This window comes from Musa acuminata, chromosome BXJ2-4 (assembly GCF_036884655.1).
Source record: "Musa acuminata AAA Group cultivar baxijiao chromosome BXJ2-4, Cavendish_Baxijiao_AAA, whole genome shotgun sequence".
Classification (NCBI taxonomy): Eukaryota; Viridiplantae; Streptophyta; class Magnoliopsida; order Zingiberales; family Musaceae; genus Musa; species Musa acuminata.
In genome coordinates this window covers 29,394,770-29,420,041 of record NC_088341.1, presented here as the reverse complement: position 1 = coordinate 29,420,041, position 25,272 = coordinate 29,394,770, and the positions used below count along the sequence as shown (strand labels likewise).

Genomic DNA, 25,272 nt, shown 5'->3' with positions numbered 1-25,272 from the left:
TAGTGCGGAGGTGGTTAATTGGCCATACACTTATGTTTATGATATTGAGGGACCTTAAATGCCTTAGTGGCTTAAAAGATGTTGACATGAAGGTCCATTTCTACGTGAAAGATGCAAGTAAGATTAGATTCAAGTCAAAAAAAATAAGAGGGTCATATACCAATACGAAGGCACAAGGTTGATTCCTACTTCCACAAGTCAATTGTCGCTTATTTGCAAGATTGTCGTAGTCTCAGACAAGGTTTTGCTAGTTAGCAGTATTGCTCCCACTCAACCTCGAGATGATATTCCGAAACTTTCTACTGGACCACGTCAAATTAATAGGCTACACTCTTTATGAATAAATAAAAAAATACTGCTTCTTTCACCCTTTGTTAGAAGACCCAACTTGCCATTAGAAGAAACAGAAGATCTAGATGAGGAAGACATGTTGGACCTTACTAGAGGTTCTGAAGTTGTTGAAGGACCAAAGGCTTTGAAAGTTTGAAGGTTTCATTCTCAAAAGAATTGAAAGTATAAAAGGAGCAAATTGTGATGAGGGGATATTTATATCCACCGAGCAGCCTTTCGATTAGCCACCTCACCGCTTGTCACTTTGGCTAACTAGCAACATGAAAGCATGCTATTGCATAAGGTTGGGCATCGTAATTATTATAATCTTTTGAATCCCTAATAGTACAGAGAATCTTTACATGTAGATGCTCGAGCGAGTGTCACATGAACATAACAATAGACCATCATTACGAAGATATTGGAGATCAAATCCTATTAAATTCAACGAGCAACTGAACCGGCACAATCGTCAGGGAATGGAGTGAAATGGTGCATGTGTGCAGGTGTGGCCGAAACCCGGGAGGCAAAGTGACAACTCTCGCACAACCGAAAGGTCGAATGTGCACTTTGACAATGCATAACCAAAAGACTGAACGTGCATCTCTACGATGCATAGCTGAAAGACCAAATGCATACTTCGATAATACACAAGTAAAAAACCAAATGTGCATTTTAATAACACTTAGTCGAAAGGCTAAATGTGTAATACAACATCACATAACCAAAAGATCAAATGTGCATCTTGATGATGCATAGCCAAAAGGCCCAATGTGTATCTCAATGATGCACAATCTAAAGGGATGATATAGAGTTGAAAGGCTAAATGTGCATATCGATGATGAACAATCAAAAGATGGAATGCATATTTCGACGATGCATGATTGAAAGGTCAAGTGCACGTCTCAGTGGCACTCGGTCTAAAGGCCCAAGGTAAGGCATCCTCTCATCAAAGTCCATGGTGTCAACCAAGATACTTCTTGGCTCAATAGCTCTACACTCTAATGAGCTAAGAAGTGGGAGGACTAATGGGAGGGCTAGTGATCGGTGATGAATGACATAAAAGACACATTATTGTCATGTGGCTGATAAATTGACCACCCAAGAGCACATCAACCCCATGCAATCGACAAACAACAGGTTGTTCGAGTAGTGCATCAACACCATATGGCAACACATGGCCAATACACTAACTACCCAAGCCTGACAACGATCACACATGGCCATAACAACGTGTCTCTAGCCTAAATTGAGCCAATCAAGAGGCACATCAGGTACATGACACCATTATCTTGATTCAACCCGAGAATATTGTACACGATATAATGATATTTAGAGTTACATATAAAAGGGACCCCAGGTGCATTCATTCATGATGTACTGAATAGTTCCCTTAATTAGAATTGTTCAACTAGTCTAAACTCAAGGTTAACTTTAACTATCAAAAAGGTATTTGTCAAGAATGCCCTCTTTGTAGGTTCAACACTTTGCAAATAGAGATACGGACTAAGACCGACTAAGAAAAGACCTCTATCGAATCTGAATTTATACTAATAAAATAATAACTAGAATCACGATGGACCAGAAGCAATGCCCAAGACACAATCGAGCCATTCCCACAAAAAAGGTCTCCAACTTATTGATCCCAAGCCATTCCCATCGCTTCCCCGCTCGTAGCCACAGAGCGTGCGTCCGAACAAAATACATGTCTTAAACGACCCAAATAATTTTCATATCAGAAATTGTGTGTGATCCATATTCAAAATAATTCTCTCACTGCCTTGCCATGTGGGGTCGGACAATCCGACCACCCAACATCCGATCCATATCCTTCGTTTCTTTAACTTGACAAATATCCTCTGTTCCCATTTCACCGATCGCCGGCTAATGTCTCACTACGGAGCCCTGTGTCTCTCCCCACAAGTCCAACCCAAGCTCATCAACTCCACCGCTAACGTCCGCACCCACCGGCCCTCCCTCCCTTTTCGAAGCCACCGCCGCTCCCTGCCCCTCCTTCCACAAGCCACTTCTATCACCAGCTCTGCCTCAGACTTTCCCGGTGGTAACGAATCGTCGATCCTACCCTACCTGGTTGCTCTTCCACATTTCTTTTTTTTTCTCAGCTCGAAGGCGAATTGTGCAGAACATGTGGTGGGCGACCCCGAAAGGAAGCCCACGGCGAGGAGGCCGAAGCGGCGTAGCGTCGCAGGCGTTGATCAAGAGGAGCTGGTGGAACCCAGGGAATTAGCTGATGCCGATAGTTTTTTCTGCGAGTTTAATGGGGTTGAGATACATTATAAGACATGCCACCATGCAGAAATCGTAGAGGAAGAGGAGGTAAGAGAGAAGGATCGACGGGTTTCCCCAAAAGTCGCGATAACATTTCCCATCATCCTGCTGCACGGTTTCGGAGCCTCGGCCTTCTCGTGGGATCGAGTGATGAAGCCGCTCTCTCGGTTGGTGGGGTCGAAGGTCCTCGCATTCGATCGCCCTGCCTTTGGACTTACAGCGAGGAGGACCGTCAGAAGTGGGGACGACGATGATGATAGTCTTGCTAGGCCTTTAAACCCCTATTCCATGACCTTTTCTGTCCTCGCTACGCTGTTCTTCATAGACCTGTTAGCTGCTGCCGGGAAGAAGAAGGAGGAGGAGAAGGCCATCTTAATCGGGTCGATCTGTCTGTCTGTCTCTGTCAAATTGAAGATGAAATCAGTCTTCTCTATTGTGAAATCTCCTCTTTTTGTTATAAAGAGAAAGAGCATCCGCTTAGCTTTTGCTTATTCGTTGAACACTAGTTGGTCTACATAGTCTGAAATAGTGAACTGAAACTATGATTTGGGATCTTCTCAGGCACTCCGCTGGTTGCCTTGTCGCGGTCGAAACCTACTTTGAAGCTCCTGACAGAGTTGCTGCACTGATCCTGGTTGCACCAGCCATAGTTGCTCCTCTAACCCTAAGGAGAATTGACAAGGACAAGGAAATGCGAAAAGACAACGTGAAGGAAGATGGAGACTCCAATTTGTTGATTGCTTCATTGAATCCCTTTATGAGGATTTGGAAAGCCTTGAAGAATTTGTGTATGCACTTGTTGGAGGGAGTTTTGAGTATTCTGAAAGGGATGAGGGATATGATTTGCTCCTTTTATACCAAAGCCTTATCTGCACTCTTGCGATCTGCATTTGCCGCAATGCTGGTATGTTGATGCATCAAAGCTTTTCTCCTTTGTTTATAACACAGTTGTTGGCATAATTAATTCTGACACCTCAAAATTTGGTTACTTACAACGAATCCTATTCTGGCATACATTCCTCATCTCAACTTTTTGATTGAACTAATTAATTCATGATTTTAAATCAGATTTAACATGTTTCTTATACTTGATCTTTCATGGTTGTTTAGTATGTTGCTCATGTAGGCCTTCAACCCCTAGAGATAAGCTCTCCCACAATACTGTTTCACATAATGCTTATATAAATAAATGAACATGTTACGTTTTGATATTTAACTCATGTGGTAAGCTGTTTGTGGACATTTAGTGTTTTAATGTTAGATAATCAGGTGACCTCTCTTGATAGTATAAATCATGATCTATTGTTAGTAATCTGCTCTGGACTTGTAACATACTTTATTCGCTATCCACTACAAAGACTCTCCATCCATGTGGAAGCTATGTACTATGTTGATCCTTACATGTGCATGAAAAGAACAGAATGGAAGTTTTTTTCTCCAAAACAAGTCCTCCTTGCATCGCAATTATCACATATTCTACATAAACATCAAGTTTGTTATGTACTAACTAATATTCAATATCAACATTTTCTAATGCTTTACATGTCTTGTTATAAGATTCAACATATTAGCATATCCATGTCATCTCGCATCAGCGTCTTGTTTTCTTCCCTCTTATCCAGTTTTAGACTGCTCTTTGACAAATAAATTTATTTATTCCATGCATCTCAAGGTTGTTTAATTTTGATTTCTTCATAATGGTTCCAGGTAAGAATGATAATAGATAAGTTTGGAATACTGGCTATTCGCTATTCTTGGTTTGATCCAAGCCAGGTCACAGATCATGTCCTTCAAGGTTACACAAAGGTTAGCTTCTAATGTATGTTATAACAATAAGAGATACATTTGTTATGTGTGGTTAGTTTTCTAAATCCATTGCATTTATGCAGCCATTGAAGACAAAAGGTTGGGAGATGGCACTTTTAGAGTACACTTCAGCATTGCTTACTGATTCTTCATCTAAGCCACCATTGTCTGGAAGACTTGCTCAGATTTCATGCCCTGGTGAAGTCTTTTAATTTTAATTTTTTTATTGTTGGTAATGATAAGTTACAATCATTCGGTGACATTCAGCTTCACCTCAATGCTATTGATGGAACACTAAGAAAATTTTAGAATTCTCTCGTGTCTGATTTTATCTAGGCTGCATAAAGAATTAAATTATTTAAATCTTAATCAAATGCCTTACTTGTTCTTGCGGTTGGAGATCATGATATGATATATTAGAACATGGAGTAATTTCTAAGTTAAAGTGTTGTGCTTGTCTCGCAAACTACTGCTGTTCTAGTTTCTAGTAACTTCCCAATAACTTTTAATTGTTATGTTACCAGGTACTCGAGGGGGTACTCATTTTAACTGTTTTAGCTCTGACAAACACCCATTTACCTAAATGTTTGCATTACTTAGAAAAATAGGTGGGGCAGATCTTAATAAAACTATAGGCCTAGATTTAGGAGCGATAGTTTCCTCTTAGGAAGAGGGATGAAATTCCTACTAGATAAATAGGACATATAATTCCAACATCAAAAGAGCACTTACTCAAGCAATCAGGTTAGTTTTATTGATCTTCTTCTCCATTAGTACAAAGATGAATTTATGTAAACATGCAAAATGATTTTATTTGTCTTTCTTGATCTTTAGGAACTATGCATTTATCATGTACGAGCTTTGCGCTAAGTTATCCTGTCTGTCCCAAGTTAATGCTCTTCCACAAGCGCTCACAACATATGTGTGCATTTTTGTTTATATAACTCAGTGCTGATCATTACTGGCAACAGCTCACTCATAACAAATGTGATTCTTCTTATTTGTGCATTTTTGTTTATATAACTCAGTGCTGATCATTACTGGCGACAGCGACCGCGTTGTCCCATCGTGGAATGCTGAGTGTCTTTCACGAGTCATACCTGGTTCCAGCTTTGAAGTAATCAAGAACTGTGGGCACTTGCCTCATGAAGAAAGAGTGGAAGAGTTTTTATTTGTCGTTGAAAATTTCCTTAGAAGGGTTTGTGGATTTTTGGATGAGCAATTAATCCTGGCAGCAGCATGATTTCCTCCAATTCTGAAGCAGGTGCACGGACAAACTGTGAGCTAGTAAACTAAAACTTAGTAGTATTTTTTGTGGCCTTATGAGCCTACACTTTTCCAGATTGCAGGAAGGGATCAGCTTCACAGTTGATGAAAAGAGTATAAAAAAAAACTATCGTTTGTACCATACTGGGGTTAGAACTTCCTGGGTCTGTGACTGGTATTGTGACAGCTACTGAACTTGTACATGATGATTCTGTTCCATGCTCGTAGTCCTTGGATTAATTTTTTGGTATCATTTGCACAAAATTATAAATTGTGATGATCATAGGTGAATAGAATGCAGTGTTGATCATCGAAGGATTATGAAGACAATTAACGTTATTATCAAGCTGGCATACGCCAACAAGATCAGTTCCTCTTTTAACTTAAGAAAGGAGGAACCAAACTTGCCATGACTAATGTTCTGGTATAAGAGCAGAACCTGGACCCTATCTATGAGCGTTTTCTATTTGTCAGTCTTTTACCTACCAATTTATGACACTATGCTGTCGGCAGTTCCTTTTTTATTTCCATACTGGCAGATGGGTATTTTTTTTTCTCAAAAAGAAATCTTCCTTTTTAACTGTCTGAAACATCCGGAGCTGTTCTTGTTGCCAAAAATAGAAAGCAGATCATATCATGAGCTAAATCTGACCGCCAGATCTAATTGGTAGCTAAGCAATGAGCATCATAGTTTTAGCATTTCTAAATATGTGAGAAATTTTATATTCATGAAACATTGACGGTTTAGAAAAAGCATTCTGAATTAGATTGGCGAAAAACCAAAAAGGCCAATTCTTCCTTGTTAAGAACTTTAACCAGCAGTTCATGATCCATCGCAATCACTATCCTCTGCACTCCTGAGATTTCAGCTTGGGTTCCTTATCAGCAACTCATTAAGTTTCCACCTTCCATGTTGAACTTGCTTCCAGCCGTCGCATACGAACCATCACTTCAAAATGATCCTGTCAACAAGATTCTAAAACGCATCAGCGTTCAATTAAATCCGCCCATGCAGTAGTTTGTTCTATTTCACCAGAACTCGATATATCTCACAATGAACCCTATCAAACGAGTGCAAAGCTCTATAACTGTACATATCTCACCAAGAACCCCATCAGGTAGGGGCCTGCACGAACCTTACAATTCATAACCGAAGCCGTAGTTTTGCAAACACTGGAAGTAAGATCACAAAACACCATTAAAATAGAGAGATCATTTTGGCCTTCCATATCAATCAGAACGTATAATCAATCAAGGCTCTGAAGGAGAGCACCTAGCGCAGGATTTGTCTTGCTCCTAGACAAGGGTGACGCAAATTCTCTAATCTGTAAAATTTACCATGCTCGACATTCCCTAAAGCCACAAAATTTATAAAAAAGAAAAAAAAGACATTTTTTTTGTCTCGTTTCAACCCTGTCACTAGACTTTTTTTTTTACCACTGTTACTGGACAGGGAACAGAGTAGTGAAAGTGATGACAGCAGCAAGTAAGATCGCCTGCAGTATCTAGTTTGAAAGTGATGGTGGCTGATGGCAATGTGCATTGCTAGGTTGGAATCCCTGACCGTGCTCTTAATAAAGCATTGTGTTATATCCTGATGATGGCCTCCATCAACAGACTTGAGTTTCTGCAAAAACTAGGAAAATTGAATCTCAGTAAGGCACATCATCGTCCTTGTATCTTATTGCGTCTATACAATTTTGAGTGATCTCCACAACGACATGCCACCAGCACTGACAGATTTCAACATTAACAGCATTTGCATGGCTGCAAAGGAAGAGTGAACCAAATCTTGTGTAGGCAATTCATGAAACCGGCACTGAGTCAGCTTGATCCAAGCACTCCCAGGATGACAAAAGCCGCAGCAGGTGCAACTTCTCCACGAATGGCTCCAGTATCTCAGCCTCCTCTTCTGGTGCAAAAGCCATGCAAATGCTGAGTTCTTGAACGGCTTCAACATACCTCCTGAAAATACGACTCTGAAACATTTGTCCTGTGCAATTACTGGCAAACAGGGAATCTATATAGTGCAAATATGGTTTACCTGCTGTAATACAAAAGCAAACCATGGTCTCTCCTTAAAGTCCAATTGTCAGGCTGAAGAATCAGCAGTCTTTCTGATGCCATAATGGCCAACCTTAAAATCCAGAGGAAAAAGAAAAAAGACGAAAGAGTTGTTAAGCATTGCCTCACTAGATTATACCACAAAGTACTCTAAACGTTGTAGAGTTTTAAACATTAGTCTGAGCTGGAAAAAAGATAAGTCTCCAAAAACATGCACAATGGAATCAATGTATAAATTTTTCCATAATTAAGTTGTTGGACCAAATGAGACCTTCTGAACATGTACACATCTTTGAATAATGAGGCAGCAGAAGTAGATTTATTACATAACAAAGATTTTATAAAGTACTAGAGGAACAGGAAAGGAACTTTCATCAGCCTCCTAAATAACCACCAATTCTCTGCAAATTGCCATTTATTCAAATGGCAATTGTAGCAATATTGTTCTGCTAAATTATTTAGCTCTTAGTCACTGACTACAGTCTACAATTCCATGTACAAGACCATGACAGACGGAAAATATCTAGTAATGAACAAAATATGTATCCCTCAATTTTCTTATCCTTTTCAAGCATTGGTTCTCATCTTATTCTCCTTTACTTTGTAAATTATCCTTTAGATCTTTAAATCTAATATAATTTGACTCATTTATTATAGTTAAGTAATTTACTTAAACATAAACTTCTCATACCATCTATTCATATAATAATCTTCCTTCAATCTTCTCATATCAAGGTTATTTTAAACAACTTTTAAATGTTATGTATAATGACTAAATACCACTCTGTAGGAAGAGTCCAAGATCAATTACAATTGTGAAAGTTCCCAATTACTAATGCAATCAATTTTACAAGTGTATATTAATTGGTAAAATCAAACACAATGAAGTACTAGCCAAGTCATGAAGTGATACCAAAGCTTCAAGAACAAGATCACGATAGGGTTAAGTAATTCGATATTAATTTCTGAATACACTGCTAGAATCTTGCCATTACATTTTTTCTCTTCACAATTATTGCACCATTAGTTATACATTCACATTAACACTATACTCAATTTTGGCTTCCCATTCACATGATTCCAATTCATGATGCATCAACCATGATATCCAGCTTGGACTTTGTCAGACACATTGAGCTAGGTGTCATCTTTGGATGGTAGATGAAAGGTTTTCAATTTCAGGTGTCGACCCATGCCAGGTTCTTGGCCAGACCAGTACGGGTCTGAGTTGTTCGGGCATACCAGAAAATACCACAGTACAGAGAAGGGGGGAGGACAAAGAGGAAAGGGGGAAGAAGAAAAGGTGGTGGAGGAGGGAAGGAGGAGAGGCAAAAAAGAGAGAGAGAGGAAGAAGAAGACAAGGTGGTGGAAGGAGGAGGGGCGAGGCAGAGAAAGAGAGGAGGGAAGGAGGTGGAAATAGAGGGGCAATGGCCAAGGAAAGGTGGCAGAGTAGGAGAAAGGGGGAAGTAAGGGTTTCCCCTCTCTCAATCAAAAGAATATGTGAATCATTACCGATATCAAACAGAGTTGCTTTTCCTTGCTCCAGAGGAGATTGGTAGAGTCCCTTTCATCATAGATATAGAGACATTCTAAGAAGAAATATTGCTTGAGTTGAGATACTAGGACTTGCAGCTCTGGTGTATTTGGCAGAGGCATAGACCCAAACTTGTAGGCTGCGGAAATGTTTCCTTATAGGATTTCTTTTTTCCATGGCTTGCATGCACCTACATAAGCTATACTTCCATAGTTACCAATAGGATAAGCTATACTTACATGGTTACCAATAGGAGCTCTTGGCTTTTGTCCTGTGGTTACTGAGATTATTGGTGACTGACCCATGTGAAATAGACAAACTTCACCATTGTTGGGTTCCCCTTGATCAACCAAGGGGAGGCAATAGTGGAGATGAGGAGGGGACGGGGTGATGATACCGAGAATTTGATGAATGGAATTTGAAAAGTTGATAGTTGTATTTGCTTAAAATACTTTTAGAAAATAAATGGATTCACTAAGTATAAAATCACAAAGAGATATAGAAACTCACCACCCTAAAGATAATTAAACAAGGATACATAACTTTTAAAAAAACTCATCACTCAAGGAAATATCCAAGAGATACAGAGACTAAATCTACTCCTCTATGGTAAACCAAAGAGATACATAGTTAAAAGAGAGAACTCAAAGAGTTTCTATCAAATACAATCAGATTATGAACTGTTTCTAACTTTAAAACACCAAAATAAATACTAGCACATGAAACAACTCTTCATGTATAGGGAACTATGAAATTTATTACTTTGCAATTTATTACTTTGCAGCTAATAACAAAGTCCTTTAATGCATTCCTTGGTCCTGAAGATAAGATGAATTAACTCTCCCTTTGAATCTGCCCACTAGACCATCTATTAATGAAACAGTTGAAAAGTTAAGAGACTAAGCTTTTTCAACCTATAAAGGCACACCCCTTAACCCTTTAGCAATCAATTCAAGCTATTCAGTTGGGTCATTTGCAGGTTTGGAAAATGAGCTTGCAACTTATTTGGCTTATGAGCTATCACATTTGAGAGGTCAAGATTAAAGGGTGTGGGACAAGCATTGTGAGCTGTAGAGAATACCATAGGATCAGCAAGATTTACACGAGCTGATTGTAGTAAATTAGGCACCCCTGTGTCAATCTCCCCTAGTTGAAAAAGACTTGTCCTCAAGTCCTCATTTGTTCCATCAACATGATAAGGACTTACATCAGCCATATTAAATGTTGGGGACACTCCATAATCTCCTAGTAACTCGATCTTATAAGCGTTTTTACCAATTCTCTTTAGCACCTTGAATGGACCATCAACCTTTAGTTTCAATTTGCCTGGTGGAAACCTCTCATTCCTTAGATGAATCAGACCAAGTCACCCTCATTAAACTCTACATGCTTTTTGTGTTTGTTGTGTTTGTTAGCAATTCGCATGTACCTCTCATTTTGTTTCTCAATGATTGTTTTAACACTCTCATGCAACTTAATTAAGTCCAAAGGACCAATAGGATTAGCACCATAAACAATCTCAAAAGGACTCTTACCAATGCTATGATGCATAGAACGATTATAGACAAACTCGATTTGTGGAAGAATGAGATCTCATTACTTGAGATTCTTGCCAACATAACTTCTAAGCAAGTTTCCCAAGCTTCTGTTTGTTACCTTTATTTGTCCATCGGTTTGTGGATGATGAGAGCAACTGAAATTCAAATATGCACCTAGCTTCCTCCATAGAGGTCACCAAAAATGGCTAAGAAATTTTGAATCTCAACCAAACACCATAGTTCTTAGAATGCCATGAAATCTCAGTCTCCTTGAAATACAAATCAGCAATATGAGATACATCATTTGAATTATTGTAGGGAACAAAGTGAGACATCTTTGAAAATTTGTTAACAACCATGATAGAATCCTTGTTCCTTTAAGTTCTTGATAATCCCAAAACGAAGTCAAGACTCACATCCTCCCATGGAGCATTAGGCCCTGGAAATGGAGTGTACAAACCAAAATTTTAGCTTCTTGTTTTTGCTAAATGACACACTTGATATTGCTTCACAAGTCTCTTCACAACTCTGAACATCTTAGACCAATAGAAATTTAATTGAACAAGAGCTAGAGTTTTATCCGTACCAAAATATCCTCCCAAAACACCACCATGAGTCAGAATTACTTATCTTAAAGAGCAAGATAAAACACACAAGACATTAGCTTGGAAAAGAAAACCAGCAAAGATAGAGAATTACTGAAAAAAACCTGATTTGCAACCATATTGAGTTTAAATTCATATCATTCTCATAAAGATCTTTGAATGTTTCAAATCTAACTACTTTGACTTCCATGGCTAATAATAAAAAATGCTTTCTACTCAATGCATCAACAACTACATTTTGAACACCAAATTTGTGCTTGATAGTAAAGTTATAACATTGCAAGAACTCTACCCAAGCTGCATGCCTCTTGTTTAGCTTGTGTTGGAAATTAATGAACTTCAATGCCTCATGATCATAATATAGGACAAATGACTTGGCAAAAAGATATTGACTACAATAACATAATACTCTATAAATGGCATAGAACTCCCTATCATAGGTAGAATATTTCTTTCTTGTATCATTCAACTTCTCAGTAAAAAAAGCAATGAGCTTTCCTTCTTGACTCAAAACAGCACCAATACCCACATTAGAGGCATCACATTCAATTTCAAATACCTTGTCAAAATTAGGCAGAACTAAGATAAGAGCTTCGGTCAGTTTTCTTTTTAACATCTCAAAAGCATCATTAGCCTCATTAGTCCACTTAAATTTATCACCTTTTAGGCATTCGGTGATTGAAGTAACAATAGAGCTAAAACCCTTAATGAATCTTCTGTAAAAGGAAGTTAAGCCATGGAAACTCCTTACATCGCAATGAAGCTAGTGTTGGCCAATTAAGAATAACCTCTACCTTACTTTGATCCATCATGGTTCCATCTTTTGAAATAAGATACCCCAAAAACACTACACTATGAGTAAAGAAATCACACTTATTTAGATTAGCATAAAGTTTTTGCTGCCTCAAAATAAGAAAGATCTCCTTAAGATGATTCATATGCTCTTCACTCTTACTATACACCAATGTCATTAAAATAAACCACAACAGAAGACCCAATGCATGACTTAAGTATGCGAGTCATAAATCTCATGAAAGTGCTAAGAGCATTAAATAGCCCAAATGGCATAACCAACCATTCATACAAACCATCCCTAGTTTTAAATATTAGTTTCCATTGATCTCCAGGCCCCATTCTAATTTGGTAATAGTCACTCTTTCAAATCAATTTTAGAGGAACTAAAAACACCACAATTGATCAAGTAAATCATCTAGCCTTGGAATAGGAAAATGATAATCAATTGTGATTTTATTGATGGTGCGACTGTCCACACACATTCTCCAAGAACCATCATTCTTAGGCACCAACAAGGCTAGGACCATACAAGGACTCATGCTCTCCCGAATCAACCCCTTTTCCATAACTCATTCACTTGCCTTTGAAGTTCTTCATGCTCCTAGAGGCTCATTTAGTAGGCTGCTTTATTAAGTAGCACAACCCCTGAAGTAAGATCTATTTGATGCTAAATGTCTCTGAAAGGTGGAAGACCATGTGAAATCTCCTCTGGTATAACATTTTTATACTCCTCTAGGATTGGTTTCATGATTGCTGGTGGCTCCTTGTGTTTTTCATTCTCCTCTACTACTACTGGAGCCAAAACATCACCACCTCTTTCTAGTACACTCTTGCATTTACCATAGGTCATAAGAGCACTAACTTCCTTCCTTGGTGGATTGGTTTCAGAAGGTTGTAATGGAGCTAAAACAATATTCTTTTCATTCACTTTAAAAGAATAAGTATGTTTGTAATCATCATACAACACCCTCCTATCATAATGTCAAGGTCTACCCAATTAGTAAATGACAAACATCCATAAGAGCCACATCACACCATACTTCATCTTTATAATGCTTGTCAATAGTAAACAAAACTAAACATCTTTTAGTTACTTTGATGTTATTCTCCTTTTGCAGTCAGCATAATTGGTAAGAATGTTGATGCGAGATTGTGTCCAACTTTAGCTTCTACACTATCTCCAAAGACACCATATTCTCAAAGTTGCCACTATCAATGATCAGCAAGCACATCTTGCCATGAGAAGTACATTTGCATTTGGTGTGAAACACATTCTTTCTCACCCAACTTTCATCCTCAACCACATAGGACACATTTAAGCTACGTTGTAACACAATAGACAAACCATGATCAACAAAGTAACCTCTTCCTCATCATCATCATATTCTGATTTGTCGTTGGCTTCATCTCCTTCTCCATCACTCTGATCTCCAACCACAATAACAATTCTTCAATTTGGACAATCTGAAGCAATATGCCCAAAGTCATGACATTTAAAGCATTTTCGACCACTTGGTGTAGAAGAATTAGGTGTTTGTTTGCTGCCAGCAGATCCTTCACCCGTGTCTTGCACCTTTGACACCGCCTTTCTTTGAAGAGTAGGCTTAGAATTTTCTCCTCTCATATAACCTTCTTTTGACCCATACCGAGAACTCTTTTCAAACTTCTATTGCTTCTCAACTTTTAAAACCAACTTGCTCACATCATTCAAAGACTAATATAGCTGGAGTTGAACCACATTAGCAATCTCCCTAAGTATCTTGCAATGATTTGCTCCTCTGGTTTTACAAGCTCTCCTTTTAACATGAGATTATCGAACTATGTTGTATACTCCTCTACACTAAGATCTTTTTATTTGAAATCATAGATTTTGAGAAAGATCTCTTGCCTATAGTTGTCAGGCAAGTATTTCCTCTTCAACTCCCTTTTCATTTTCTCCCATGTCATGATCTTACTCTTTCCCTCATGTTCTCTTTGTTTCTTCAGGTTTTCCCATAAAAAAGATGTATTCTTTTTTAGTTTGAGTGCCACAAGCTTTACTTTCTTTTCTTCTAGTGGTTCATGAAACTCGAACTTTCTTTCCATTGTATTAAGCCAATCAATAAAGTCATCAACACTGATTTTACCTTCAAACTCCGGAATATCCAACTTTGGATTGTATTTATTCTGTCACTCGTCTTAGTCTCTGCACCTTGCTTGGTATCTTCTCAACTCCCTTGGGTGAGTAGGTGTATCATCGTCAGAATCAAACTCTTGGGCATCATTTTCATGCTGGTTGTTTCTTTTTATGAAGTTCTTCAAGGATTTCATTCTTTTTCTATAGATTGCATAGCAATCTTTGAAGTTGCAACCTCAAGAACTCAACATCATCTTCATGGCCACTACCTTCACCAACTATATCTTTTCCATTCCGTATTGTCATGCTCTCCAGCCTTTAGCTTTAATACTAAACTGATACTGGGGTACTGAGGAATGGACTTTGAAAAGCTGATAGTTGTATTTGCTAGAAATATTTTGGAAAGAAGATAAATGGATTCACAAAGGGATACAAAAACTCACCACCCTAAGGATAATTAAATAATGATACATAACTTAAAAAAAAGACTCACCACTCGAGGAAATATCCAAGAGATATAGAGACTAAATCCACCACTCTATGGTAAACCAAAGAGATACAAAGTTAAAAGAGAGAAATCAAAGAGTTTTTGTCAAATACAATCAGATTCTAAACTGTTTCTAACTCTAAAACACCAAAATAAATACTAGTGCATGAAATAACCCTCCATGCATAGGGAATTACGAAATTTATTGCTTTGCAGCTAATAACTAAACCCTTTAATGCATTCCTCGGTCATGAAGATAAGTTGAATCAACTCTCCCCTTGAATTTGCCCACCAAACCATCTATTAATAAAACATTTGGAAAATTAAGAGATTGAGTTTTTTCAACCTATAAAGTCGCGCCCTTTAACTCTTTAACAATCAATTCAGGCTATTCAATCAAGTTGGGCCATCTACAAGTTTGGAAAATGAGCTTAAAACTCATTTGGCTTACGGGTTGTCACATTTGAGAGGTCTGGATTAAAGGCTATAGGACAAGCATTATGAGCCGTAGAGAATACAATAGGATCAGCAAGATTTACACGAATTGATTATAGTAAAATAGACACTCCCATGTCATGTGACAGAGCAGGATAAGGAGTGTACTAATCTCTCCTGACTAATGGTGGCGGATGCTAATGTCGTTAGATGCAAGCAACCAATAATGCAAGCAGCGATGAACATGAGAGTAGGGGAATTGAGAGAACACACAAGAGAGGTTAAGTGTTAGGGTTTTTTATTTTTTAATTTTTAGGTTTAAGAAAATATAAAAATCAAGCCAGACTTAGCCCTCGATCCAGGCCCACTATTCTTAGTTCAAGCCAATTACCAGACCAAAACTAGGCAACAAGTCCGGCTCATAAACCTTACCATCCAGTTAACCCTGCAATGTATCACATATAAATCACCCAGAATTGTGCTATTCGTGTGGAGTGAATATTGACCATACCATAATGTACTAAATCGAGTAAAATTGGATTGCTTGGATGGATGCACAACATTTGTAATCACATCATATAGTGTGACATTGATACATCTTTAAAAAAAATGAACTGCCTAACATTTACAAGGATAAATGTTAGAAGTTAGGTCAAGAAGTGGATTTTCTTTCAATGAACTGCCTTATATTAGTCATGCTTGGAACCAAATTAAAGCAATATAGCTTCACTTAAAAAAAAGTCCTATACTGAACTAAAATCCAGATAAATATATATTGTCGTTGGAACTAATAAAGGGATGAACATGGCTTCTAGGCCCCCTCAATTTTTCCTCTTTTTGTTCTAGAACATAATGCACAAGAAACAACCAAAATGCCACTACTAGCAACCTTCAAAAAAACAAATAAAAGATGTCTGACAATGTACACAATACTATTAGATAAAAGCATTTTAGTTTATTTTATCCAAAAATATGGGTTGATATGTCTGACATCGGTAGTCAAAATCTTAACCATTGTTTAATTTAGATAGGACGAACTTTCATAATTGTTTGATCAGTTATATGAAGCAACAATATAAATGAATCCAGTCTTTTCAAAAGAGGCTATAAAGACGTGAAATTTTGAGGATGAAAAACCCTACAAAAGCAATCCACCAGCTCATCAATCAACAAAAATTAGGTCTTACTATTTCATTCCAGTGCATGTTTCAACCATCACTGCCAGTGCTGATTGTATGCACCGAAATGCAACTACATTAGTTTATCTGTAATTGATGAAGGTCCAAGTTAGATTTTTAGTTTCCTACAGTGCATCCATATCACACCAACTATGACATAATAATCTTCATTTGATCATTGACCAACTCGTATCACAAAACTACTGACTTCAAGAGGAATATATATATTGTAATGGCATCACTAACATCTTCATATCCACCCTTACTGAGCATCTGTGGACCAGACAACCACATGACATTGCTTATATTAGTTTTCTAAGGAAATGCAACACAAATATCCAGTCTCATGTGGTCCAAAGAGGCTGGTAAAACAATTGTAAAAAATATGGGGAAAAAGGCCAACCTTGCAATTCGCATTCCCATATGTGGAGAGTAGACAAAATATGCAACCATGATTGTATCAGTCAGCAACTTAAAAAAAGAGAATCTTCTTCTAGATGCAGTAATAGTTTGACACTTTTCTTTGGGCATGTAAATTTGACAAGACTGCTCAAGATTCATGAATAAGCTCCTACTGGATTCATATACAAAAGCAAAACATCTCTGGTTAGCTCTCAATGCACACCTTAAAGAATCTTGTCAGCTACATTTCAATGACTAGTATTTTCAAGGATTAAAGTTTTGGCCATAATAGCCGTATAGACTGTATTTACTGGTTTGATGGTCAATTCAGCATGTGGACTGGACAATTTCACCTAATCCAATGGTAAACTAAGATCATTGTCTAGTAAACTAATTGTATCAGGAGATATGCCAACCACACAGTATCGAAACAGGAGTTTTTTCCTTTTTCTGTTTCTGTAAGTTGTAAGTAGCTGCCTTCTTTCTTACTTCTATACCTCTTGTTCTTCTCTTCTTCAGCCACCTCCTCCTCCACCTTTGCCTCCTTGTCTACATTGTCGTCCCCCCTCTTCAACCAGTACACATCGCCACCTCCACCATTGCCTCCTCATCCCCTCTTCTCTGTGTTTCGGACAAAATAATCTCGTACCAAGTGTCGATATATTGTATTTGTACAACACTAGTCCAACCTTTGATCATACTGGTATGGATCAAGATTTTAATGCTTAAGCATATTTACCATTTTATTGACTTGTATTTAGCATTATTTTAAAAAAATGGCTATTAAATAACTTATAATACTAAATATTGGTCAAGATTAGACTATCCCATAGCTATTATAATGCATAATGATACCACAACATAGGACTCTTGTTCTTCAATTACTCAATGATGTTAATATAATTTTAATAATAATGGTTTTTTTTTTTCCAATGTTCCCCTATCTTTTCTTCTTCTTTGTACAGAATACTGAGAAACACAACAACAACAGCAAAGCCATAAAGTTCCAACTATATAGGTATCATTTGCCACTTTTGAGATAGAATACTGGGAAACACATTCATTCGAGTTAACTGTTGTGTTTGTGCATCCAACAATCTATGTGAATATGCTCTAAGATAATTATAAATTTTAAACAACCTTGATGACAAGAGAACATTGATTTTGATATTGAAAAGCCTGATGATTGCAAAAGATCACTTAAGATTAAATGTTGTATTTAAAACATAAAAATACCTGAGTTCTTGGGGCCGCAACAGTGGAAGTGACGTATCCCCCATGTTAGCCTTGTCTTTTCCAGGATGAACTGGCCTAAGTGGAGAAGTTAACATCAAGCCATGATTTGCCTTCGAAGCCCGTTTCCAGTGAAGTCTCTGCAAATGAATAGAAAAGGCTAGGGTCATGTAGTCGAGTCGTGATAAATTAACTAGGCAAAACGTCCAGCGTCACAAAACATAAGTGGAATCTGCTATGTTTGTCATCACATACAATCAGATTAGCTAGAGCAATTCCAATGATGTCTCTGTTTGTAGCTATATCAAGCCTTAAAAGTGAACCACTATCCAACTCAGAAGCCTTTGATCTAGGATCCTTGACACATCTGCCATTTATTGTAGCAAACAGGCTATGTCCTGAAGCAGACCTGAACAGTTCCTGTGGTAGCAAGGAAAAAACTTAGCTTTGACATAATAAAACATTAAAAAAATAACTATTACTTGAATGACATGATCCTTGTGGCTTTAGACGATGATACAGTTGAATTTTAGGAAACAACAGAATACTCTCAAGAAGGTTTGATCCACTTTAACTTGTCATAATCAGGCAACAAAGACTTGTGACATTTGGTGGCTGGTTGAAAAAGTACTCAAGAAGGAAAAACTCCATATAGTATGTTTAAGGAAAAATAGATTAGGAAGAGCTAGCAGGCATAATAAATGGAGTTAGATACAAAACCGACTGATAAACATGCTAACCATAAAAAATGTGGAGATAATCCAATGGGAAACAAACAGCTGGAACAAATAAGAGACACATGTTTCTGTATTACAAGTATAACAGTTGTGTGCAAATATATAAGAACAGGAGGAAAAAAACCAAAGAAGAACACACCACTAGATTCCCTGATTGCGGCCAAATCAAGAAATCTTCCCCAACCCGAGAACCCACAACAGTAACACCAAGCCTTCGACATACTTCAATATATATGATGCTGAACATTATGGCTGTTGACAAAAGAACATTCCAGAGAGAAGTATAAGCAGAAGAAACATTTGGTTATTATGAACAATTGCTAATGTTGCAGTGTAAAGCCAGAAAAGGTGACTTACCACTGCCACATCCATAGCTAAGCACTGTGTGCAAGTATGAAAACTTTGAATCCACAAGAACAGGAAATCTTCTAAAACCTCTTGAATCAAAAAGAACAACGTTTACAGCCTCCAACACTTCCAATAAATGACAACCTATTTCCCTTGAGATCAACTCTGCTTTGACTTCTGCTGCTATCACATCCAACTCTTTCAGCCACCCAGATATGGTCTTGCCTGCTAAAGAAATATCTTCCACATCTGTAACTTCTGAAAGAGCCTTGAATTGACCAGTTGCACCTTTCCTTTCACTTAGCAATGAACAAGCATCCATGTCTCGATTGAAAGACAGGAAAGCTTCATCTTCAGCAGCAACAAGTAACAATGCCTACAACAAAGTTTACAGTAAATCATTAAACAATGATAACACCTTGCATGTCCTAATCAGAGTTGGTACAACAGGCAAAGAAGATAATTATTTATAGTAAATAAAAAAGATGTTGCATGTACTTCCTTTTATCTTGATTATGCAAATGATACTGATTAAGAAATAATGCAGCAACTGGCTGCATTTTGCACTGTGCTAGGCTGACAAAGCAAGACATGTCAAATGCCAACACAGGTAGGTAGATTGCAGCACAGGTAATAAACACAAAAGTAGACTCAAAGGGAGCACAATCCTTAGTAGATAGTCTAAATTAATGTACATTACAATAAAGTAACCTAGTTACAAAACCAAAAAGGTCAGATTTATCAGTTGATATGTAGCTAAAGGGGAATATTCAAAAGTCAATTTACAGATGTGCAACAAGTTTTCAGCAGTACTAGAATAGTTGGACTGAGCTTTGCAGTAAAGTGATCAGCTGTTGAGACTTGCAAAGTAGGTATTCCCACGACATTGTGAGATTCTTGATTACAGTTTCTTTGTTTTAGTTTTGTGAGATGTGACTGGGAGATGAGATTGTCTTTGTTTTATAAGATGCGACTAGGAAATAAGATATATGCTTCGGAAGGTTGATTATAATTCTCAGTTTTGATTGGTGAGCTGTGGTGACAAATTGTTTCCTGATGCCTTATGGTATGACAGACTGAGTGATGTATTTCTCAGAGTATGGTGATTAAATGCTTGTTCGGTTACCCAAACATAAAAGAATAAATGACTATAGCTATAACTTAGAGACCTATGTTGCACACTTTGACAAGTTGATGCTTCAGATCATCAGATGTGGGAAACTATAGTTTAAGATGCCATTTGAACTTGCTCGTGCTGCTGGATTCCTGATGTGTTTCATGGTACTCAATATCACATGATTCACAGGCCTTCTCTCAGCAGGAACAATGGGTTGTGGGCAATGTCCCAGGTACATTCTTCATTCTTCTCTTCTTTTTCTTGTTCTTATCTAGCTTCAAAGGGATAATGGTTGGTAGCAGCTTGCTGGTACTGGTGCTGACATCTTCTTTATCAACACAACAGCTGGAAACCTAGACCAAACAGGTCCTACCAAGTGTGACAGTGACTAGCTGAGTTTGACTCATGCCTACACCCTTGTTATGTCATGTAAACATGGGTTCACAAGGTGAAGCGACAAGTTCAATCACCATTGCAGAAAATACAACCACATCGAAAAATTAAGGAAAAAAATGAAGTTCATACTTAAATAGATAAAGTTCACATATTATGAAGTAGACACTTGTTTAAGAAGAGAAAAATATGATTCCAGGTGGTACAGATGCCCTCTCCATCAGTGAATATGAAAATGGTAGTCACTAGCAAGACATGCTACCGTACCTTAGTGTCTATGTGTGATTACACATTACATATGTGATGATAAAGAGGCAATAATAGTTGTACACCATTATACACTCCATTTCCATGAAATTGAGGATACTCCCAGAAAAGTATTGGGCAGCATAGAAGATACAAAATAGAACCAATTGAATCAAGTACCAATCTTTCAAACACCATTCTCTACAAAGCCATCCTACTTTCTAAGGATTGCAATGAAAAAAGAAATCAAATTATGATGTTGAAAATCAAACTAGAGGTGTCTATGATGCTTCCGGGTCATTACTTTTCCAAAGATATGGCTCATGTGCCAAATGTAATGATGGACAAACAGAAAAGATAAGAAACCTTAGTGATTGATGAGGTGTTCCACAGTAGTGTACTGCAAGCGTAAGATTGTGACTAAGGGCACAAAAAGAAACGTCACACTAGTTATTGTTTATATAAAAGGTATTGCTACAAATACAACTTCATCCACATGAATCCTCCTTGGAAAGATAATGAAGAAGAAATAAGTAATTAGTTTAACACTAAACTGCCAAAGCAGATTATACTACCAGAAGAACATGCTAGTATCAGCTACATCACATTACCTTGGCTAGTGAAAGATCTTTATCCTCAGATCTAAAGGATATCTCCTGGGTGAACTTCTCTCGGGCAAGCCTGAGAATCTGCATTCATGATTTTATTATCCAACCCCGTGATGCCAAGAAAGGGAGAAACAAAAAGACTCCATTAGTAATAATAATTAGAGAGGAAAAAGAAACAGCAAACAGAACACCAACAAAAAAACAGGGAAAAAAAAAAGAAAATCAAGATAACAGAAGGGTAGGGTTGGCATCTGTGCATTAGGATCACTCCATCGAGAGTAACAAAGCTGCTGCCATTCATAACAGAGGTGAAGGCGGTGGTGAAGGGTAACAGACCTTGAGGTTGGGATCGGACAGGTGATCCCTCTTCTGACCGCACATGGTGGGCGAAGCCACGGACGGGGGAGGACTCCCCACGTGCCTCGTCTTTTTCCCATTCCCGAATCGGCGATCAAACCCAAACCTGATCGCAAGAAGAAACGGTGGGTGGGGTAGCAGCATAACCGACTCTCTATCTTTATCTCTTGCCATCTCTATCTCTATCTCTACGTCTATCTCCATCCTTTTTACAACCGACACTCTAATCTCTTCTTGCAACTCCTATCTGACGCTCGCTCACTTTTTACACCATAATTTTTATTTATCCTCAAAAGAAACCAGACAACAGCAAAGCAAGAATGAGGGTTTGAGAAGGAACAGAGATGGTGTGCACCTGAAAGAAGACGGAAACAAGCCGTCACCCTGACACCCAAGGAAGCAGAGAGGCTGGGAGCGCGTAGCAGAGAGGAGCGACGCCATGGATGGATGAAACGATCGGATCCAGGACCGCGGCTCGAGGGCCAACAATGGGAGAAAACAACTTTGACAACGAAAAGGAGAGAGTGAGGCAGTGGTGCTCATGCGTCGGACATCCCCTTCTCGAAGGAGGGTGAGCGGTAGGCGCCTCTAGAGCAACTGCAGGAGCGTCGTGCCTCACCTGGCGCCATTTCGCTGGGAAAGGACGGATAAGTAGAAGATAGGGCAAAAACTGCTGCAGAACTATCCATATCCGTCCCCCTGTAATATACCACTGCTGATGATGAGGCTAGTGACGATGATGATGTAGCATCGCGCTCGCGCTTTACCACCATTAAATATCCCCGAATTATTTTCTTGGTTTTTCTTGCCTCTTTTCTGCTACGAGGGAAGGACAATTAAGAGGAAAGGAACTAATCCCTTTTTTCTTTCACCAAGACATTGGGTGGACACGCGATCCATTCTTTCAAATAATGGAACGAAGAAGGTAGAAGCTAAATGCCGGCCACCCAGTCAAGCGAGAGAGAACAAGGGGAAAAGGGCGGAGCAGGATGAGGATGAGGATGAGGATGAGAGTGGAGAGACGATGTGGGGATCGTACTCGAACAGGGAAAGAGGCGTTTTCTGATGTTCCGGAATATACCCTGGTATCCACGCGCAATCTTTACGCGCTGTAGTCATTTCCTAAACGCCCTTGAAAGAAAAGAAAGGTAATGATACTTATCCACGCCACGCCACGCCACGCCACGCCATGCCCGTTTAACAGCGACGGTGAAGAAGCCCATGGAGGCCCTAACAGCAGTCGACTTCTCTGCTTCCGATCAAGATTTAAGAAGTTTCGCGATTAGATGATCGGTCTTTCTCGCTTCAACAAATTGCGCGTAAGTGCCTTTACTAATTAAATCGCATACACAAAGGTAAACATTATAGATAGTTAATATGTTGACAATGATGTGAGTCTCTTGTTCTAACCCCATGTTAACACTAACCCATAAAAATCTTGATGCACATTTTATACGTTGGTGTAGCAAAACTTAATGCAGCCTGTCGTCACAACATCTGGCATTATTGGATGCATCTGTTGCTTATGGTTATCGGGAACATGGAAAGCCAGAGGAGATACTGACGTTCCACAGAGGACATGATAATTTGGTGGGGACGCCTCGACCATGTTGATGATATCTTTTAGGTTGATTTGGTGCTTGAATCTGCTCGAAAGTTGATCGTGGTTGTATGTGCTATTTGGATGCGATCTCTGCCGTTCACGATGTTTGTCATCCATGATAAATAAAAGATAGACCATGATCACGCATAATATATTGTTAACAGTGATCAAACAATATACTATCCATGATATTTTAAAACTCGACTAGATCATTCTTGAGATTGATCGATCTTTTCTCTGGCCATTAGCGTCGTCACATGCAATTTCTTTGTTTTATTCAAATAAAATATGGGTTTCATAACATTTTAGAGATCAATCTTTACCGTCCTTAATATTATTCATGATACTTTATTTTACTAAAAATGCTTTAAATGTGATCTTTGGATATCTCATCAAGTCTTTAAACGCTGAAAGGGCACCGAATTAACTTAAGATCGCTCACTATTTAAAAAACCTTTTAACACAAAAAAATATATTTCTTTGTCTTCTCAGTAGCACTCGAGTGATTGAACACTTTTTCGACTAGAAGAGGATCTTCCTCGTCGACGCCTGTATCGTCGATACTGACAATCATCTCCTCGATGTTGGTGCTAGTGCTGGCCCGCTCGCATGAGTCCTTACTTTATAATAATATTTCAATCTGACTTGTGGTACAAATCTTAAAAATGTGATTGTCAATTAAAAAATTAATTAATTATACTATTTATTATACTATTAGTTAAAATCTTCAACATAGCTCTTTAGATGTGAACTCCTAAGTTTCTTAATGTTATCATTGTATTGAAAAGTTTTTATTTATGGATCAGCTCACTAATGGAGCGCATTGGATGTAAACAAGTATTTTTCTCAATAATGTTAAAAAGTATGCTGTAAGGCTGGAGTACGATTGCAAGCCGATGTTCACATTGTTATATTCTTGAACTTGCCACCAAGAACTAAAGTAAACACACAACTAAATAGGTCTCGAAGCAGCAGATGACTCTTACTACTATCTCACCTGTGTCAACGGAGATCCTTTCCACTACTTCTATGCTAGCCACACATGATATTGGTCTTTCCATGCCAGCGACTTCTGTGTCAACTATGTTATAGGCGAAAGACGTTCTTTTATCAGTTGTCCGTGATATTCATCCTACTATGCCAATGACTCTTATGCTATCTGAGTCTATGCAGATTATCTCTACTATCTATATGTTAATTATATATGATATTATTATGTGATCTTATCAAATTAGATAAGATATATTATAGAGATGATTGAATTTTGATTATGGTTATCGGTTAATAGAAAGAAATTTTAATTATAGTAGAATTTCTTATGAGATAATTTTAATGGGAGTGACTTTTCTAATTATTTACCTTACACTTTCTATTCTTACTAAAACAACTAGTTATTGAGAGATTATAAATCATCTATCATTTCTCATTTGTCCATAATCCATTACTCATAATGATTCTTTGAACGATAGAAAGAGATGAAAAGATAAGTCCAACTATTCTTGTAAACCAACATCACTATGGCTTTCAAATCCGATGAAAGTGTGCCTACATATCAAATAAAAACTTTCTAAGTAGTATCGAAAGGTATGCATCATATATTTAATATATTATTATTTAATTTTAATTTTTGGTATTAAAATATTTGTATAATAATAGTATATTACAGTTTTTATGCTTACAATTAGTATTAGAGCCATGTTTTGAAATCAAATACTTTAGATCATAAAAATAATTTAAATATATTTTATATTTAAATCTATTTATTAGCATCATTCACTTGTGAAA

The 25,272-nt window shown here is 37.9% G+C and overlaps 2 protein-coding genes across 7 annotated transcripts; one reads left to right on the top strand and one right to left on the bottom strand.

The window, feature by feature from the left end:
* Positions 1-2,113: 2,113 nt before the first annotated feature.
* On the top strand, positions 2,114-5,931 carry LOC103982008 (uncharacterized). Of its 3 annotated transcripts, none has more exons than XM_065104457.1 (7): positions 2,114-2,392; positions 2,474-2,999; positions 3,181-3,523; positions 4,327-4,425; positions 4,509-4,623; positions 5,454-5,689; positions 5,775-5,931. In XM_065104457.1, exons 1-6 carry the CDS (start codon positions 2,218-2,220, stop codon positions 5,666-5,668), a joined length of 1,473 nt encoding a protein of 490 aa, XP_064960529.1. In that variant the 5' UTR covers positions 2,114-2,217; the 3' UTR covers positions 5,669-5,689; positions 5,775-5,931. The 3 variants fall into 3 exon arrangements, with proteins under 3 accessions (XP_064960529.1, XP_009397075.2, XP_064960530.1); XM_009398800.3 differs by having other exon boundaries at positions 2,115-2,392; positions 5,768-5,931; XM_065104458.1 differs by having other exon boundaries at positions 2,115-2,392; positions 5,476-5,833.
* A 1,405-nt stretch (positions 5,932-7,336) lies between these two features.
* On the bottom strand, positions 7,337-22,909 carry LOC135584384 (uncharacterized). Of its 4 annotated transcripts, XM_065104454.1 has the most exons (10): positions 22,595-22,909; positions 22,240-22,517; positions 21,864-21,990; positions 21,531-21,608; positions 19,173-19,539; positions 18,955-19,067; positions 18,334-18,498; positions 18,082-18,218; positions 7,736-7,828; positions 7,337-7,656 (listed from the first exon to the last, which is right to left on the bottom strand). In XM_065104454.1, the coding sequence occupies exons 2-10, from the start codon at positions 22,425-22,427 to the stop codon at positions 7,497-7,499; spliced, it is 1,428 nt and encodes a 475-aa protein (XP_064960526.1). In that variant the 5' UTR covers positions 22,428-22,517; positions 22,595-22,909; the 3' UTR covers positions 7,337-7,496. The 4 variants fall into 4 exon arrangements, 3 of the variants coding, with proteins under 3 accessions (XP_064960526.1, XP_064960528.1, XP_064960527.1); XR_010486076.1 differs by lacking the exons at positions 7,337-7,656; positions 7,736-7,828; positions 22,595-22,909 and adding exons at positions 11,082-11,096; positions 11,184-11,266 and having other exon boundaries at positions 22,240-22,572; XM_065104456.1 differs by lacking the exon at positions 21,864-21,990 and having other exon boundaries at positions 22,240-22,909.
* Between the last annotated feature and the right edge of the window lie 2,363 nt (positions 22,910-25,272).

Coding starts and splice junctions, on each gene's coding strand:
- LOC135584384 (XM_065104454.1), bottom strand. CDS start 22,427: ATGAGCACCACTGCCTCACTCTCTCCTTTTCGTTGTCAAAGTTGTTTT. Junction 19,540..21,530: donor AAGATCTTTCACTAGCCAAG/GTAATGTGATGT, acceptor ACTTTGTTGTAG/GCATTGTTACTTGTTGCTGC. Junction 19,068..19,172: donor TAGCTATGGATGTGGCAGTG/GTAAGTCACCTT, acceptor TTTTGTCAACAG/CCATAATGTTCAGCATCATA.
- LOC103982008 (XM_065104457.1), top strand. CDS start 2,218: ATGTCTCACTACGGAGCCCTGTGTCTCTCCCCACAAGTCCAACCCAAG. Junction 2,393..2,473: donor TGCCTCAGACTTTCCCGGTG/GTAACGAATCGT, acceptor CGAATTGTGCAG/AACATGTGGTGGGCGACCCC. Junction 4,426..4,508: donor TCCTTCAAGGTTACACAAAG/GTTAGCTTCTAA, acceptor GCATTTATGCAG/CCATTGAAGACAAAAGGTTG.